Source organism: Dermacentor albipictus, chromosome 9 (assembly GCF_038994185.2).
Source record: "Dermacentor albipictus isolate Rhodes 1998 colony chromosome 9, USDA_Dalb.pri_finalv2, whole genome shotgun sequence".
Lineage (NCBI taxonomy): Eukaryota > Metazoa > Arthropoda > Arachnida > Ixodida > Ixodidae > Dermacentor > Dermacentor albipictus.
The window spans coordinates 37,768,230-37,787,657 of record NC_091829.1 but is presented as its reverse complement, the minus strand read 5'-3'; the positions used below and the strand labels follow the sequence as shown (position 1 = coordinate 37,787,657).

The 19,428-nt window shown below is 50.1% G+C and overlaps 1 protein-coding gene and 1 long non-coding RNA gene across 3 annotated transcripts in view; one reads left to right on the top strand and one right to left on the bottom strand.

Moving 5' to 3' along the window:
- Positions 1 to 19,428, top strand: part of LOC135906536 (uncharacterized) — a 125,589-nt gene that overhangs the window by 91,026 nt on the left and 15,135 nt on the right. The window lies entirely within an intron of this gene.
- Positions 9,045 to 12,716, bottom strand: LOC135906537 (uncharacterized). Its single transcript, XM_065437988.2, has 3 exons — positions 11,757 to 12,716; positions 10,542 to 10,968; positions 9,045 to 9,911 (listed from the first exon to the last, which is right to left on the bottom strand). The coding sequence occupies exons 1-3, from the start codon at positions 12,593 to 12,595 to the stop codon at positions 9,402 to 9,404; spliced, it is 1,776 nt and encodes a 591-aa protein (XP_065294060.1). The 5' UTR covers positions 12,596 to 12,716; the 3' UTR covers positions 9,045 to 9,401.

The window sequence follows — 19,428 nt, the reverse complement described above, 5'->3', positions numbered from 1 at the left end:
CTTACCCCAGCGCGGCTCTTGTAGGGGGCGCTGCGGTAAAATCGTCCGAGCACCGCTACTCGGTTGCCGAGGATACGAAGTAGGCCAGATTTGGCGTCCACCACTACTCCTGTCTTAGAGATGTTCAGCCCACGGTGTACCGCGCAAGAGTGACAGACTGTAACTAACGATGTGTGTGCCGTGTTATGTGCTCCCTATCTCTTCTCCCCATCTTTTATCCCCCCCCCCATCCCGCTCCCATGTGTAGGGTAGCAAACTGGTTAAGCTAAACTGGTTAACCTCCCTGCCTTCTTTCTCCACTTTTTCCTTCCTTCCTTCAGCCCACGGCAGAGAGAGAGAGAGTAGAATGCAGAGAGGTTAACCAGAGGTAGTTCCGGTTGGCTACCCTGCACGGGGGATTTTACGGGACCCGGGTTCCGCAACAAATGTGAATTTTTGCTCTGCACTAAGGAGCAGGGGCGCATATTCTTTAAGTTATTAAAAAAAGAAAGAGTGAGACGCGTTTCTTGCACGTAAAAGGATGGCAGTTAGTATAGAAGTCGAACAATACTTTCAGTAAACGCTCGTTGTATAGCGAAATCGCTTAATTCGAAATGTCGCCTTTTTGGAACTGTTTCACTTTTCTCGCGTTACTACAACTCGACTGTAACACTTACGCTTTGAACGAATTACTGCCTATAACGATTTCCTGTCCTGGTGAGTTCGTTACAATGAGAGTGTATAAGCTGTCCCGATTTCATACTGAAGCTGGGCTCGAAATGTCGGAACAGGCGTCGTCGACGTTATCGTGACGTCATGAGATGGAGGCAATTTGCAGGCGCCGTAAAGCAGTAAGGGCAAGTACGATGGCATTGATAAATAAATTAAAAAACAAAACACAAATGCCCTGCGATTCTAGATGGGTGGAGAAGCGAACCAGTTTGCAGAAACAAGTATTACGGCAAATTATTTCGGATGCTCGGACACTTGACAACAGTTATTTCTAAGGTATAGAGCGTTCGAAAGTTAACAATGTCATGTCAGTACTCCCTTAAGGCATGGCGCTTTTATGTTTTATAGCATTGTGCAGGTGACGAGAACAATTGCAGATTGAAACTTTGAATCCGAGACTTTGATTTCGCTGGAATTCAACGTTTTAGAAAATCCTGTATCGAGCAAACGTTTGTAGGCGGCTTTGCGCTATAATTGATTGATGTTGCTCCAAAAATCCAAACGGTAACACGATTCAGGAAGCGTATCTAACAGCTCGCTTTGCTTCCAAATCAAATTAGTTTTGAACCAAACCAATGGTACATTGTGAAACAAGTTACACCCTTAAAAGTGAATAAGGCTGTAAATGTGTTTTTGAGGAGAGTCCTAGACAGAGTTACACCGTAATTCACTTTTGAGCGTGTAAATTATTTTACAGTGTAAACTGTTATCGTCTGTGTGCTTGTGCTGAAGTTAGCCTGTGGCATGGCATTACCGATTGATTATGTTTAAAGTTATTTCAATTCTGGAAATAAAGTCTTTTCGTAGTTGTGCTTTCTGTGCAAAGCGGAGTGATTTTAGTAGACAGTTTTAGTAGATAACCCCAAGTTAGGGGTCGGAAACCACCCGGTGTTCAAGAGAATGCAAGGGGAACACAAAAGTAGGCGAAAAACGCACAATGGGGGTGTCTGGCCTTTTGCGCACGCTAACTCTAAAGCTCCCAACTGAAAGGGAGAAGTGATCGTCGTCCGTTGCGTTGGTCCTTCCGCTACATATCTTTGCTTGGCTTTCAGCTTTCGCAGCAAAACAAAGATAGGGCAAGGAGAAGGTTTAACAAAATATCAACATCAAATGCAAAAAAGAAAAGAAGTAAAGCCTCTTTCACAGGGAGCACTCTTTCTATGGCACTTTCAGATACAGCGTCGCCCGTTGGGATGAATCATCGGCTGGTCAGTACCGCTTTGAAGAAACGAAAACTAAAAGTGGCAGAGCGTAAAACCGATCGCAGCCCCAGCCGCCTGCCTGGATTGCGGGAAAAAAGGGGTTCCTTTCTATGTGCGGTTCTCCCCGAAGCCAACCCCGCGTTCTGACCGGCCTCGCCAGCACTGCATGACACAAAGATGGTGCCAGCGGTTGTTGTTGCGGAAAGGAGGAAGTCAGGGGAGAGAGAGAAAGGGGGGGGGAGCGTATGAATTATGAAAGCCGTGGGAGATCTGACAACACAAACCAAATTTTGGCATTTTCTCCTGTCCTTCTCTTACACTTGCTCGGAGTGCCACACACTTATATCCAACACACCTATGATATCGTTTAATTCATGTGGATCCTGTCTGTTTGAATTTACAGACCTCCTTGAATTCGCGGTGCAAGTTACTTCGATTGCGTGGGGACATTTGTTGGTCAGCCGATGCTTGCACAATGTCACGTTTGATGGAGAAGCTGCTATTATTTATTGTTGTGCGCTGCGCGCGGTTGGAAGGCTTTCGGTTACGTCAAGCTTGGCCCATCCACTCGTGAAAGTTCCAAGATGTTTGCAGTTGAAACCATTAATTCAATATCAACGGGCACAGCTGCTTGTTATTGTCTGTTGCGACTTCATCTCGTCCTTGCTTAAGAGTAGGCAGACGTCGTCTGCCTTTCAGCCGGCTGCTTCCCTTCCCTACTGGTGAAATCCGTAAACTCCGTATGTCCTGTATCCGTAATCCTACGTGGTCATATGAGACCCGGTATGAAAACCTGTATGTTGTCGTATGGGACCATCTGATCATATAAGATCATAATAAATGGCATAGAGGTATTTTGCAATGGGGTTCTTTTTCTTTCTGTCCGAAGTAAAAGTTCAAATATACCACTGGCCCAACCGGGCGTTCGTTTTAGTTCGCTCGAAGCCGTTGACGCGTCCTGATGATTGGTGTTTTAAAATACTCGGCTGCGTCGATCAAAATTTTCTTCAAGGTGTTAAAACGTACAGTCGGTTTGCTTAAAGGCTGTCTTTGACTGTTTGCTTTTGCGTACTGTAGAGTTGTTTCTTTGTTTCGTTGTTGTAGATTTAGCGGATGTCGCAAGCGCGCAAAGCGTACAGATTGCAAGCGAGCGACGGGAAGTGGGAAGGGAGGTAGGGGTTCAGGGGGCGTAGAGGAGGCTGTCAGTAGTCCAGTTTCGACCGGATGTCTGAATGACATGTAATGATCTCTAAGCGAGCGGGGGAAAAAAATGGAGGGAGCGGCTGGATGTGTTCGAAGGGTAGGGTTGTTCCAATCTCCTCCATCAGCGCAGAGTGGGCAGCGCAGTGGTAACTTTCTCTCGCTTGGAAGGGCTAGAAATGAGCGGTCCAGCGTAAAGGACCTGAAAGGGGTGGGTGGGAACAGCGGATGCTGAAAAGGGGGCGCTCGGGAAAGTACGGGTAGGAGTTACGGCTCGAGATAAGGAAAAAAGGAAAAACAGGGCTATAGTCTGTAAGGCTGACGTCATTCATTACAGCGACCGGGAAAGCGTGAAAAAGTGTGCGCTGGGTGATGTAGAGATATATGCGCTGCGTGATGGTGCAATTCTTCAGCACGCGTTGTAGAGCGATGCCGCACGGCGACTGGCCGTAGTGAAATTGGAGACATTGCGCAAGAAAAGGCAGACCCGGAGGTCCTGGAGTGAGTCAACAACAGTGTTTCGTTAATATTGGAACAATAGTGTTTCGTTACGCTCGCTTATCTTTTATCGTGGAATGAGACGAAATGTGTTCGTTCGCCCCATAACTGGTATTCAAAGGTTAGTACTTATTCATACTCCATGTCCTCGAAGCGCCGGTGATCACTGACGCCAACCAGTCATTTCCCTTAGCTTTTTAGGTTGTAGGGAGAAAGTTTAGGTGCTGCACTTAAGCTTATATATATATAATAACATATCAACATGTGCGCATGTATTAAAGAAAAAGAAATATCTACGACAGGACTGGAAGGTTTGCCAAAACTCAGTCGGCGAAATTCCAAGGCATATTTGGCAACGCGTTAGCTGCAAATTCCCCAAAAGGCAAGGGAGCTCGCAGGAAATGCCAACGCACTCCCTAAGAAGCGACACGCTTGCGAGAACGCGAAGCTGTGCGAGCAGCAACCGTAACTTTAATTAGGAGCCTCGTTCGCCTCCGAACAGACTCGGTAAAAGGCTGTTTTGCTACGGGCGCGCGCGCGCTACTACATACCAGCGGATTTCCTCGTCCGTCGTCTCGCATGTTTCGCGGAAATGCGAGAGATGTCAGTCGATGAGGAAAGGGACGGGGAAAGGGGGAGAAGGCGAAGCGGTGGGGAAAAGTGGAAGCGCGTACGTAGGGAAGTCGGGGGCGTGGGGATGAGACGATTTCGCTGCCAGCGAGAGCGGCAACGCTGCCGCTGTATCTTGTCATTACGGATCGAGCTTTTCCGGCCGGCACATTCTTCCCGTAAGGACGCAAAAAAGGTAGGGCTGGAAAGCAACATAAGACGTTGGGGGAAAGGGGAAAGAATAAAAAGGGAACTCAAAGCGGCGGACGCAGAAGCGAAGCGAAGAAGCAGGGGCTCTTGAGGGAGAAGAGAGGGCCGAAGTGGTGGGGATGGGCTAGCGAGCTAGAGCTCTTTGTGATTGGCTGTTATTGGACGCGCGGAGATCCAATTACAAGGGAAGAAGTGGGAGAAAAGGATGAAGGAAGAAAAAAAAAGAGGGAGCTGGCTACACGACGATGTTGCGAGAGGAGGGCACGAGGGGAGGGGGGGGGGGGTGAAGTGGTATAGCTCGTCCGGTGGACGCGTATATAGCAGGCCGTGCCGTTGGAGCCGTCAAAGTTTCTCCTTGTCGGCGCGATAGGAGCCGGCCCCTGAAGGACGGACGGCCTGTAGCCGATCCGAGAGACAAGTCAAGCCGAGCCCACCACCACCAGCGTTGCTGCTGCTGCTGCTGCTACCCCGCCATCTGGCCTTTCTTTTCCCTCTTCGCGCGAAAGGCTCTTATCCAAGCACGATGGGTCCGGACGGAAACATAAGGAAAATAACTCTCCCGCCGACGACGATGCGGCTTGCTGCCGGAGAGAAGCCTCCGCTCTCGCCCTTTCTCGCCCACTCTCGCGCGCACACACGCGCTCGAGCGCGGGGTGGCACGCACTTGCAAGCCATTCCCTCGTTCTCGTCGGAACGAGATCGAACGAGAACCGAGACAGCGCGGGGGGGGGGGGGGGGTAGCTGGAAGGAATAAGCCGCGATGCAGTGGTAGATGTTGGCAAAGAACGAGCTGGCAGTCAGAAGAAGTGAGCGGATAAGAAAATGAGAGGAGTAGAAAGAAAGAAAAAAAAAAGGAAGAAGAAGACGCCCTCCTCACCAAGCGGGTAGTTTCTGCGCAACGTGGAAAACACGCCGTTGCCTCGGGATCAGAGGCATCATCCCTCGGTGACACATTGATTCATCCGCATGTCAGTCTGCACCCTGCGAGCGAGCATGCGAGCTGCTGCTGCTGTGGCTCTTGCAGCTTCGCGGTGCCGTGCTGCCTCTGTTGCTAGGATGATTAATATTACAATTGGGACGGGGTCACCCGATCGCGTGTTTTGAGATATGCCATCCCTGTGACGCCAATCCTTTTTTTCCTGCTATCTATCTGCGAGCAGTGCATTGTTTTCTGGTTTGTATTTTTGTTTGCCCTTGTTTTGTTTTTTTCCCCCGTTACCCTTTCTGGGTTTCATCCGTAATGCAACCATATTTATTTACTTATTTTCTTTCGGGAGTGCTTGTCCTGTTGTCATCGTCCTGCAATGGCCGCGTACTTTCATCGGCCAGAAGCCTCTGCCTGTCCTTTCGTTTGCTTCTTACCGATCATCGCGTCTGGATGCAGCTACTCTCTTAATGAATTAATAATACATTTCCTTTCGATACCTACTCTAATTTGTAGCTTGTATGCCACATCATCTTTAGTCCAGAGGTGAATGCACTCTGCTTATTTTATGCGCTTTGTATTCGTTATTATATTTTACGAAGCTAGAGCATTTTCTTTTTCTCTGATGTTTTTCTCGCAACTTTTATTACCAATATGTTGACGGGCGGAGTCGTTCAAGATAATTTAGACAGAGAAAGATCGAAGAAAAGGAAAATATGTGGAGGTTAACCAGATGATATCCGCAGTCAGCTACCCTCCGCGCTGGGAAAAAGAAATAGGAATAGAAGTGGTAATTGAAAACGAAACGAAATATAGGAAAGAAGAAGATGCCTGCGTGGGCGCTGCCCCACATATAGCATCTACCCAAATAATGCAAAACATCTTCCTTATAATATATTAAACGGCTTATTACAGGACCATTTATTGGGTTTATCTATAAGTACGGTCATTGCGACAGACGCCTCACAGTGTGAAGAAAAATCTGGAATTGGCATTTTCTCTCCCGCTCTAAACTGGTCATTTGCAATCAGGATTCCGGACTTTTATTCCGTATTTTTGGCTGAATTTCTAGCTGTAGTCCTAGCCATACGCAAACTAAATTTGTCAACATCGGCGGTAGTAATTATAGCAGATTCTTTATCCTTATGTTCCTCGCTAACAGCAAATGGTGTCACTAACCTTTTACGTACATTTCATTTTCTAGTACCTGCCCACATAAATTTAATTAGATTGCTTTGGGTGCCTGGACATAAAGGATTAGTCATGAATGAAATGGCTGACAGTCTCGCGAGAGCGGCCCTCAGTGGCCCTGTATTACCATTACTTCCTACCATAGTTTACCTGACGACTACTAGATTCAGGAGATATACAATTACTCAAGACTTTTTGAACCCAGCTGTAGCAAATTTTTCCGAGTATCGACACCTCCTATTCCCTTGGCCTAAAAATTCCTTTCACACAAGAAAAACTGAAGTCATCTTTACCCAATTACGTTGTCGAATACCAAAATTAAACTTTTATCGTCACAGGGCTGGTCTGGTGCCCTCCCCTCTGTGCCCAGTCTGTGGAGAAGATGAAACAATCGATCATTTTTTCATATTCTGCCGCCGTTTCACTTCTTTAAGAAAAAATCTAGAATCAAGATTTACACAGCTTGGTTTGAGCTTTTCAATTATAAATATCCTTTCTCTAGGAGCCTCCTCTCTTGGACAGTGCCACAGGGATATTTGCTCAACCGTGGAGGATTTTATAAATGCTACGAAGAGGTTGTCTTGAATTCTTAAACATTTTATTTTTGTTATTTTCCTCCAGTTAGCTTTACCATTTTCAGTTTTTTAATAAAGATAGCCTAATTTCATCCAAATCTTGGCCAATCCCCCACAGTGGGTGTGCGCCATCGCTCAAGGAATACCATATCATACCATATAGCAAACACGTCAGATCCAAGTCGCACTGTTCACACTTTGCATTTGCTGTTGAACAACGAGACGTTGGCCATTGGCCGGTTCGCTGCCGTGCTGTTCTTGCGGTTTGTATTGATGTTTATTGATTTGTATTTTGTTTTTGCTCCACTCAGCTCTTACTACTTTTCGTCAGCTTGGGCATCGTTTTGTGCTGGGTTGGCAGATTTTCGGATAGAGAGAGAGAGACAGAGAGAGAGAGGAAACACTTTAACGGTACGCAGTCGCACCGGGCCACTGCCTGCGGGGGGCCCCGGCCGCGGGTAGAGCCCCCAGTCCAGGACCCCACAAGGCGTAACCGCACGACTCCCCTGACCCGGTCAAGCTGGTCCCCTGAATCTACGCTGGACAGCAAAGATTTCCGGCAGCAACGCCCAATAACTAACGCCGTCTAACGCAGGTAAACAGCTGACGGAGAGCTGGAACGCCGCCACTCCGGCGTTAACTATGCGCCGACGCTTTAGCGGCGGTCGTCCGGAAGCGCGGAAGTCTGCGAAGCCCGCGGCTCGGCTTCGAGCCGCTCGTCCAGCCGCGAAGGAAGCCACTCACTTCCGCGGAAGCCAAGACGGACCGCGGGCGCGACGCCACTCGTCTTGGTTAGGTGGGCGTTTACGGCGCGTCGGCGCGGCCCCTTTACGAGCGCGTAACCCGTCGCACTTAGCGCTCACTTAGCGCGCTGCTTTCCCCTCCCCCCCTCTCTCTTTCTTTCTCGGAACGAAGGAGAACGGGGCGTCGTTCTTGCTCCAAGCCGAAGAGCGGCCGGCGCTGCAGCTAAGGGCCAATTTACGCTCGAGCCGCCCAAAGCCGCAAGCCGCACCGCACGTGTGCGGTCGCGCGAAAGATTGCACGTATCAAACACTTGTGCAAAAATTTCGGTTTACAATGTGTAAGGTATACACTGTGCACACAGTGTAAATGGTAATTTGCGCACAAGTGCTGGATACGTGCAATTTTTCGCGCGACCGCACGCGTGCAGTGCGGCTGGCGGCGATGGGCGGCTCGAGCGTAAATCGGCCCTAAGTAGGCCGCTCTTCTTGGCCGGCCGGAACGGCAATGCGCTTATACTACGTACTGCGACCCTCCTCCTCCTCGTCCAACTCCTCCTCTTGCTCGACTTTGCGCATACCGCCGGCACAGACTGTGCACCGCACGCTGCCCGCGTGCCGCCTACTGCGGTGTCGTTCTGTCTCGCCAGTCTCTCTCTGGGTTTTCGTCCAATCGCAGAGAACCCTCTTCTGCCGCCGAATTGACCTGGGCCGGTATTCGTCAAAAGGAAAAAAAAAAAGAAGGAAAGAAAGTTCTGCGTTAGGTAAGCGCCTTTCCTCGTATTCGTACAAGAATGCTGGACTGCAAGGCCAACGCCGCCTGGGTGTCCTGTAAATGCTGGGAAATGCCGCGTGTTATACAGGCGTCCCGGCAAATTCTCACGCTCTGTTGTAGAATTTGATGGCACACCGTCTGACGTAAGAAAGCGTGCCAACAAATTCTACAACATAGCTTTTCCCATTCCGTTCTATCGTCACTGGCCGACGTTCAGGTGCCCGTTCTTCGTGACAGCGGTCGGCGTGAAAAGGCTATCTCAGACAGCACTTGCAACATTTACGGACACGGCTACAGTGTTTGCTTTTGCCCAGTAAACGTCTTCGAGGGGAGAGTGGATACGTACCAATTCCTATTTGGAAATCAATCAATCTTAAGATGAATAAAATGAAGTCAGTCTTCAAGTAATTACTGCAACTGACCGTTGCTCAAAGGTTCATTGATAAAGCTATACAAGTTTCGAGCTAATTCCACGGAACGACGAAAAAAACCGAACGTAACAGAAACGTGCATGCGGTATAGGGTCCTGGATGCGGTACGGTCCAGTAGTTGACAGTTGAGATCGACGTTTTATAGAAATCAATATTCCTTCGTTTCCTTTTTCCTTCTCTTCCGTCTTTGCAAACCACTGCGCAAACATTTCCTGTACAAATCGGATAAAATGGCGCGCCTCTGTCGCACCACGTGACAAGAATTGTTTGCGAAGGTCGCTTTTAATAATATCCGTCGGTAGGGGGAGGGGCGGTAAGGCAGAGGAGGCAACGGTCAGTCATTGTGCCACCGGAGCTTGCCGTGCAGGAAGCTTCTGGCGACGGTCAGCCTCTCGAAGCCGTGCCCGCCGCACGCCCCCTCGCTGTCCGCGTGATCCACGTTGAAGGCGGCCAGGCAGAAGGACCAGTGCGGCTGGGCGGACAGGGACAGCGCCAGCTTGGCCGTGCGCAGCTTCTGGGCCAGGGTGTCGACGTCGTCGAACGTGTCCAACAGCTTGTCCTCGATGCGATTGACCAGCACGCCTTCGCCGGCGACCTTTAGCGTCCGTTCGGCGACGTCGATGGACGTGAGGTTGTGGCCCTCCGCGACGCCGGTGCCGTTGCCGCAGACGTCGCCGTACGCGACGGCCGAAGCGCTCACGCATTCGGCGCCCAGCTCCTCACCCTTGGAGGGGGCCCTCTTTAGCGAGAACCGGTGGACGCTGAGCGCGATCGAGAGGCAGATGTCGGTGGTGAGACTGGGCTGCCGAAAGTGCAGCGCCGTGTCGATTGCCGCCACGCCGTCCTGCGTGGCGGCGTGGACGTTATTGGCGCACTGACATGGACATGGACATGGACATGGATTGGACATGGCGTGGACGTTATTGTAGCACTGACGTCTCAACTCCTAGTACGGTTCTCTGGCTTGCATATCGCCTTAAAAGTTTTTTTTTTACTTCTCGACTAAAAGGAACTACGCACACTTTGCCTGATTGACCCGTATACCAACAAGCGAAATAAAAAAAGAAATGAACGTGCTTCGCTATACACTACTGCATCGCGGCAGTTAAAACGGGTTGGAATACGACAGCCGTCAGAAATTGCTGGCTTACAATGCTGCTTATCTCGTTTCCCTTACTGCGAAGTAACAATACTTCTGGTTCTTTTTTTAGTGATTTGGTGCTCAGAATAGCGGCGCTTTGCACTTTGTTGTCTCTAGGTGGCACGACAGTTAGCAAGTCCACTCCCTGCGGCGATGCTCTTTCGCCAGTCACCGTGCCCAGATTCTAAACTTGGAGATGTGACGACTGGTACGAGTTAAGCACTGCCTCCGAGATGGTGATGACGCGTCACTCGATCTCGGACGCTATATAGGACTGAAAGATCTCCCGATATAAACAGCTGCCTCGCCTTACGCGACCGCGAACCAATTCACCTGCATCGTCTTGTCCTCCTCTTTGACCTGCTCGAACCTCGGCGACGGGAACCTGACCCAGCACTGCCCTTTTGCGCTGTCGTTCTGCGCCGGCAGGTCGAAGTGCGCCCGGTAGACGAGCACGTGGGCGTGGTCCAGTATGGCGGCGTGCCAGTGCCAGAACTCGACGCCGTGCGTGCCGGTGTCGAAGTCGACGCGGATTCCGTAGACCAGCGCCACCCGTTTGCCCTTGGACAGCTGCTGCCTCGCCGTCGAGTTTAGCGCTGCGGCGAACGTCGCGTACGAGGCGTTGCTGACGCCGCCGTCCTGGCGAGCGTCGAGCATTCCCAACGCTGTGATCCCCTTGTCGTCGACCGCCTTTCGGACGAACGCGCCGAGCTGTCGTTCGTCGACTGGCAGCAGCGAATCGGAGAACGAGTAGCCGAATCTGCCGAAGGAAGGCGAATGGAACGCATGCGTTTCTGCCCAAGTATTGCCCCCCTAAAATGTATTTTTTTATTTAGTTTCGTCACAATTTCTATATTTATGAACATACATAACAGACTTAATATAGTAATCAGGGTTGTTACCAAAAAAAAAGAAATATATACATTAAAGGGCCATACAACAAAAGGAATGAATGCGCAGCTTCTCAGGAGGAGCGACGAATGGAGCGAAAGTGATTGCGCGTTGGTGGACCTGAAACAAGGTACGAATGACAGATCTTCGCGGTGAGTGAGCGAAATTTGAGTAATATAAAGGAGTTGTTCAAATGTGATATGCCATGACGTGCCTAAAGTAAGAGATTATCTAAGCAGTCAGGTTCCAAAACTAGTACTAAGCTTTAAAAAGATTCACTGGATGACAGGACCGTATACGAAAAATACATTAGGAAAACTAAATTACTCTGTTACCTGCATATTGAGGAAGTGACCTAAGTCGAATTGAAGTGAACGCGACGTGGTGCAAACTGAAAGTAACTAACCTGACCGAACGTTACTTAGTCGAAACGTGCTAAGTGTACCAATTTTGGCTCGTTTCAAACGGCTGCTAGCCGCACGCCCACACGGGTACAATCACGAACCCGTTATGCACACTCGTAGGTCGAGAGTTCGCTTAGGACGTTATACCGCGTATCATTACTAAGCTTACTGCAGCCGTAGACATATGCGTCCGCTAGAAAAGATGCGGCGACCGTTGGCACGAGCGAAGCCAGGCAAAAACAAAATGGCGAACCTGGTTTTGACGGCCGTGCTCGCGCGGGTCCACAGAGCTCGCAGGTTGTCCGACGCCCCCTCGTCGAAGTCGGCGCCGAGCGACTCCACGTGCGTGTACAAGACCAGGTCGCACAGGCCGTCCGGCGGCAGCGACTCCGGCGAGGCGACACTGCGGCGTTCTCCCAGCGTGCAAACCAGGAGCTGCGGCCCGTAGCCGTGCCACGAGCGGCCGCCCCGGTAGATGGCCGTCTGGAGCGGGTCGTCGTCTGCCTGCCGTCCCGTCGCCTTGGGAACGCGGCCGTACGCCGAGTTGAACATGGCGACGACGATCAGGACGACGACGACGACCACCGTGGCGAACGCGGCGATCTCGATCAGCCTGCCCCTGTTGCCTCCGGGAACGGTGCCGTCGGACGAGGCGGGCAGGTGCGGCGCGACCGCAGCGCCGCCCGCGGCGCTCGGTTCAGCCTTGAGGTCGCGTCTGCTGCGCGCCTCGGCCTTGGGCCGCTCGGCGCTCGGCTTTCCGCCGACGTGCTTGCCTCTCCTTGTCGATGCGTCGCACTCGGCGCGGATCTCGGGTCCTGTGCGCTCGACGCTCGCCGTCTTCCCGGCGCGCTCGGCTCCCGTCTCGGAGGCAGCACGCTCGGCGTCCGGCGCCGCCGCGTGTTGGTGACTCGCGCTGGCCGCCTCCTGGTCGCCGCCGCGCGATGCCCTGGACGCTGTCTTCGCCCCGTGCTCGGCGTTGGCTTCCGCGGCGCCGTGATCGCTCGGCGGTTCCGTCGTGGCGTGCTCGACGCTCTTGGCTTCCCCGCCGGCGTGGGGCGCCTTCGAATCGGTCTTTGCTGGCCCCTCGCTCATGACTGCGTTGCCGCGTCAGCAGGAGCGAAGTGTGGTTCGTCGAGACGGGCGAAACGAAGGCTGGAAGGCTGGAGGCGCGTGCAGAACGGGGCGTGGGCACGCGATACGCGAGGGCGAGCTGGTGGTGATGATGATGATGATGATGATGATGATGATGTCCTTGATGAGTTTGGCGCTTACCCACTCGCGGGGATTGGCCAAGAGTCGGGCAGACTTTGCTTATGTGTTTAGAAAATGGAGGTAAAAATCTACAATTTTGTTACATGAATTTAGGCGAGGGAAAATCGAAACGGTTCAGTAGATTGTCATGCTACGTAGACGAAAAAAATAATTATCTTTCTAGCGAGAGACCGAAGGAACGCGCGACCCTCAACGCAGCTGATGCACGTGGCCGTTTTGCTGCCACTGAATTACCTCGGTGGTTGAAAGAACGGGTGTACGGAAGTTGGAAGGACGCTAATCTCAATGTGACCGAAAGGAATCACTAAGTAATAAGGTAACCTAAGGAGTAATGGGGTGGGGGTAAATGGAATGAACGAATGCAAGAACAGCCCGCCTTTCAAAAGCAAGAAAAAGAAAGAAAGAAAGGGAACACGAAAGATACTTGGTGAAAAGCAAGGAGAGAAACGGAGAAAATAAGTACCACACGCTTTGTCCATGAGTATGAAAAGTCACAATATTGGAAAGGCCCAATATTGGCAAAAAGATATATAAATAAATAAATAATGAAAGAAAGAAAGAAAGAACACGCGAGTTCGCAGCGCGTGCTCCATTGCCGACGTATACTGGTACTGGCCGACGTATACTTCCTCGTGGCGCATAAACGCACTCCTGACCAATTTCCACAGTGTACGTACAGACGATCTCGCAAGAAAGTACACAAGCCTCTTTTAGCGCTTAATATAACTGCGGACGTGCATGTTGTTACTGCTCCCGTTGCATGCGATGTCAATCGGTTAGCGGAGTCAAATTCAGAAGCGTTAATTTTTTAATTTAATCCCGTTGGAGTTGGTGATTTGAGCGAGTTGGGTTTTCGCGGTGAGCTTGTGTTGGCGCTGACGGACACAGACGAGCGCTTCGTTTGTTTTGTGCCCCGTTTATTAAGTGTCTGTCGGCTCCAACACAAGTTCTTCATGGACCCTTAATCTCGTTCCACTTGAGCTATGCTAAGTGAAACGTATTTTTGAAAAAAAAAATTTTGATGATCCTATGTTGAATAAATGTTTTTTTGAGCGTCAGCTCTTCAGTTTGGTGAATATTCATTCTATCTGCTTACTATGCGTCGTTCTTCCACTAAGTAAACGCGAGTTATTCGTAAGAACGTTCCACTCACTCTGTGGGAAGCTACGTGGAGCGAGCCTAAGAATTTACATATCGCGTTTCTACGCCTGAACCTCACCGCTTTCGGTTGAACAACAGCATAACCCCCCTATGCAGAAATGCAACTTAAGTTGAAGCCCATGCTTGACTTGATCCGAGTGACGCCTATCGGGAACGCGCCGAAGGAAACGCAGTGAGCGTCTTTTGGCACGTTAACGCCAGGCGTCATCTAAATCAAGTCAAGCATGTGCTTCGACTTAAGTTGCATTTCTGCATACGGGGGTAAGAGCGCCCGACTTTTCCGCGAAGTGGCCAGCTAAACACAACACAATGATAAACGGCATAGCCGGTCTACCCGGGAAAAGTCCCGGGTTATCTTTCCAAGAAGTAAGCATGGACTGTCTTAACTCTGAGCGTCGCCGATTTTTCCTTCGCTTGGGTCCAATAGGGATGAGAAATTGTTGCGGTGATGGCGCATCAATGAACAATGATCTACGGGTCCTCGCGTTTCGTCGTGTCCTTCACGACGGTTGAAGCTTCCGAAAATCGCCATCTTTATTATCCTTGGCGGCGGTTGACATTCGCGCGTGTTGGCGTTGAGCGATGCCACGCGAAACGAGAGACAAAAAAAAATTACAAAAGTACGAAAGCGAAAGTCGGCAATCTCAGAGCGCTGTAGCTTCGGTATACTGACGGGGATGTCTTAGAATAATGATCTTTTTTTTTTTCTCTTCCCGCCGGAAACCCGAAACCACGAGGCGCGGAAGCATCGTCAATGGTGTGGAAGTGCCGAACGTCGTCTCTTTCCTACGTCGCCTGTACGTATACCGCTGTTCGCGCTCTCCCAGCGCCCGCCACTCTGTCGTCACCCTATGGAGTTCTCTTAGCTCTCCTCGTGTTTTTTTCTCTCTTTTTTTGTATTTTTGTTCCCTTGCACTGCGGGCTGTCTCCGCTTGTCTACTATCTTTCTGACAGCTTGCTTTCTTTTTCTCTTTCTTGGGAGTCCGGACGTAATTCGAAGCCGCGCCGGTCAGCGGTGGTCACGCGACGTTTCTCGCCGGTCACTCAGACAGACCTCGTATCGTGTGCAGCCAGCCTCAGGCGCCGTCACGAGTGTGCCGAAAATGACAACGTCATAGATGGGATTGTCAGTGGAAGAAGAAGTGTCAGAGGACGTCGCATTTCGAGCGTAGGCGAGAAAGAAAGAAAGAAAGAAAGAAAGAAAGAAAGAAAGAAAGAAAGAAAGAAAGAAAGAAAGAAAGAAAGAAAGAAAGAAAGAAAGAAAGAAAGAAAGAACCTCATGGTTACTCGGCAAAAGACAGAAGTCGGGATACTCTGAAACGTCTTTTTTTGAAACGTGGTATCTCAAGCGCAAATGCAGAAACGGGAAGTGGGCTTGGAGGTTGTAAACATTGTTTTGTGGCCAGGCAGAGCACTGCGCGATGAAGAGCACTGCGCCACATTAAGAAGCCAGCCGCTCAAACGCACTGTTATTTCTTCCGTGTAACCTCAGTCACCTTCTCGTATTAGCATTTTCTGTTTCGCGTTTTACAATATGTTAACAGCCAATAACTAGTTCCGCTTAGCGCAGTAAGATGCCGGTAGCGCATCTCACTTTCTGCTCGACGCAAAAGCCGCCGCTGGGCGCCGACTGTATTGCAGATATCACCCCCCCCCCTCTCCCCATCGTAGTAAGACAACTCCAGTAAAGTTGCTGTAGTTGTAAAGTGATGAGAATGTAAGTTCAATGAAATTTTGACATCGTTCCGTGTAGACCAAGGGGCGCTAGGAAAAGTTGATGCAGTATTCTAACTATGCAATTGGGAACTATTGGGAACTAACTTAGCAATGTGAGCAACATTGTGATGCTTGCACTCATTTCCTCATGCATGTATCCTCAGCGCATCACGAACAGCTGTCGGTAAAAATTGAAATTTGTCCAGTATTTGGCAACGGTCCTAGCCAAAGGTTTTATTTGATGACGAGAGTGCGGAAATGATTAATTCAAGGCGTTCGTCATTTTATTTTATGAAACGTCATTCGTCATGCAACCAAGATCGATACGCGCAAGTCAAACCTCGTGTAGGTGACGCAAAAGATCGAAATATCCCCCCCCCCCCACCGCCCCACGTGATCTAACTGTGAAGGGTTAGCAGAGCTTGCAGCTTTTCGACTTTCTCTTAACACGTGGGCAGCGTACAGTATGTGTCCATGTTGAGTGAACATCGCTACAACAAAGCGCTAACGAACGCGTTCCCAGAAACGCCGTGAAATAGGTTAAAAATAAAACGGAACAAATTCCGTGTGACGGGAACACGATCTTGGAAACTCTCCCTCCTCCGACTCGTCGTCTGTCGCGTGCCGTCTGGTCTTTTGTGCTCGCATTTTATTTTTCTCTCTGGGTTGCCGCAGCGCCTTGGGTAGAAGCGGGAAGTTTCCCGACGGAACGAGAATAGAGAAGGGGGGACGCGCGGGTATTCAACCTTTCTTCGGCCACTCCATTCCGGAAGTAGGAAGTCTGTTTCCGCGTTAGCACTACCCCCCTTCTGGCTCCCTCTTCCGTCTCCCACTCCTCCCTGCTTTCTTCCTAACCGTGACAAAACACCCGCTTTCACCTTCGGACGCGCCGCCACGGCGCTGTTGTTGACTTTAGCCTCATCCACCCAAGCCGACTTCGCGGATGACGACTTTCTATTTCCGAAACCGCTTTTGGGGAAGCGGGCGCAGGATGCGATTCGACTTCCGGGTTGCCCCCACGTGCCACCGGTGTACCGTCTCCGAAGGGGACCGCCACCCGGCTTTTTGAAAATCTGACGCGGCTCTCAACGCAAGCGAAGGGAGGCGTAGGGCCGGCCGCTGTGGAAGCGCTAAGAATCCGAGCACCGAATGACAGACAAAAAAAAAAAAGGAAGAGAGGAAGCCAGTCGTAGGTTATTTCAAAGCTGCAAGGTGCGCGAACTTTTCCTCACGCGACTACTAGTGTCAGGTTCAGCGGGGAGGGAGAATACATGAAATTGCTAGAAAAAAAGGGGGGGTGGGTGGCACACAAATACCTTTTCTCACCCCCCTCCCTTATTTTTTCTTCGCTTTTGTCAAATAAACCGGAAATGTCTGCTTGGGTTATATTCGGAACTGCTCTCAAATAAGCAAACACACACACAAGTGCTGAGACGGAGAGGGGAGTTGATCGAAGAAGAAAATAAACCACAGGGACACCCTGCTCCCTAGCGTCCCTCGTCAGCCAGCCTCCCTTGAAGCCGCGGTCACTTGCTAGGAGCGTGTTTGCGAATTGTCCTTCATGCTTTTCTTTTTCTTTTCACGCTACCTCAGGTATTTATCGCTTTTCTTTACCATTTATTTTTTCATGTTTGCTTTCCACTCTGGAGTTTTGGATTCATTACTGGTTTATTTCTTTAAGAAAAGCTTATTTGGAGTAAGGCACTGGCGGGGTGCAGGGGACAGTGGAACTCTTGAGGAGGAGGCGGAAGCTACTTCCGGGATGGCGCGTGGGCCCTTAGTTCCGTATTTAGAACTCCGGTCGGTCGCGGAGGCGGTGGAGGGGGGTGGGGAGGTTGCACGGAGAGATGGACATTTGGTGCGCTTATTTTAAAGAAAGAGAGGGAAAGAATTGGGGGAACACAGGCCGGGAGGGAGTCAGACGGACAATTTCTTTTTTTATTATTTTCTTTTTTCATATTTTTTTCTCTTCTACCTTATGTCGGTGAAGGGGAAACGTCGTCTGGGGGGGAGTGAGTCGGAAAAAAAAAAAAGTGGCCTTGCGACGGGCGCCCGACCGAAACTGAAAGTAAATGGAAAAGAAAGAAAGTGTGACCGAGAAAATGAGCTGCGTTCGACGGCACCGGAAGTGGGCGAGAGAGAGCGCAAAGAGAGCGGAGTGAAAGGACGATTGCGTCACCTGCCGTCGCTTCCTCGCGTGCTGTTCGCGTGCCCGGCACGTGTTCAACTTGGGACGACGAAATCGTTCAGCGTCCGCCATCCCTGCCTGCATCTACCGCGGCGATTTCTTTTTAAATTAAAAAAAAATTTTTTTTGCAAGCGTGGAATGGCCTTTGTTCCATCCTAACCGTCTCGGACCCAACAAAAGCCCAATGGAAACGATACTTTTTTGTAGTCTGTTCGTGTCAGCAATGTCACGCTATTTCAGGTTTGTTCAGGTAAAAACCTTATTTTTGGTTAGCTAAATAGAAGCCGTGAGGCGATTTGTACAGCATATTCTTTTTTTTTATCCGGGATTGCAATGTAATCTGATATGATGACCTCATTTTAAAGTAGCGTAAATTTCCACGCATTACCTGCAGCAACATGATAGCTAAACCATTGCCGCATGCATCCGGCTTCAATTAAGAGTACGTTTTTTTTCGCTTGTCGCTAATGATCTCATTTTGAAAAAAGAAAAGAAGTCCAAAGTCACGAGGTTGGACAGCGAGCTTGAGGAGGCTATAGCGGACGTCTAATATTCTTCGTTTTTCTCATATCTCAACTTTGAATTGTGCCCGGAAACTGCGGAGCTGTGAGGTCGAGGATTTCAAAGCACTTTGCGAGTTTGGGGCGCACCTTTGTGGGAAAAAAAAAGGGGGGGGGGAAGAAGAAAAATACAGAAAAGAAATTTAAGAACTAGTTGGTATGAGCTCTTGGTTCGTTTGGAAGGCTATGTAAAGCATCGTTTTGATTAAACTATTAAGTAGTCTCTCACAGTGGCCGTCAAAATCCATGACGTCACAGGAGCTAGTGACGCCATGACGTCACTGGAGCTAGGTGGCGGCGCCCTTGTGTTTCGTTTATCCTATACTTCTTTTCAGGCTTGCAAAGCCTCCGCTTACGGCATGACTGACATTCTCGCCAGTGAACGAAGTGTAGTTTACCGCTAGAAGCTTAGCCTATAATATCGTTAGAACCTCTTCAAGAGGCTTCTTTACTTGTTTCTACCGATGCTGCAGTAGCCTCAATAGACAGGTGTCCTTAATGAGTTGTCCCACTGGTGTACACCATTATTCATGCCCGATTTCGCTGCACCGTTATGGGAAACCGTAGTGGGATACGGCAATTAATCGAACTCTCTAGAAGCGTTTCCGCGAACCGATCCCTGATGTTTCCAAACAGAGGAAGCGCCCGAACAACAGGTTCCGCGGTCGGCCGGCAGGAATTACAAAGAGCCGCGAAACATTTAGTGGCTTACCGCCTATCACGAATCGAAGGTCAGTCGGCTCCCACGGCGGCGGAGTTTGTGATTATATACGCGGACCCAGTATTCGAAAAGCGCTTTGATTGCGAGCCCTCTCTCTGGCAGCATCCCAGTAGTGAGAGAAGAGAGTGAGAGAGAGAAGGAGATTCTCGATGATGGGAAGGAAAGGTTAGAAATAAAAGGAAGCCGACATGGCGGGAAAGGGTACGGGTATGTAGTTGTGGAGAGAAAAAAAAAATGGGGGTCTCAGTAATTTCGATGCCCGAAGGACGCCCTGTGTGTGCCAGTACGGGACAGAAAATGGCTCTAC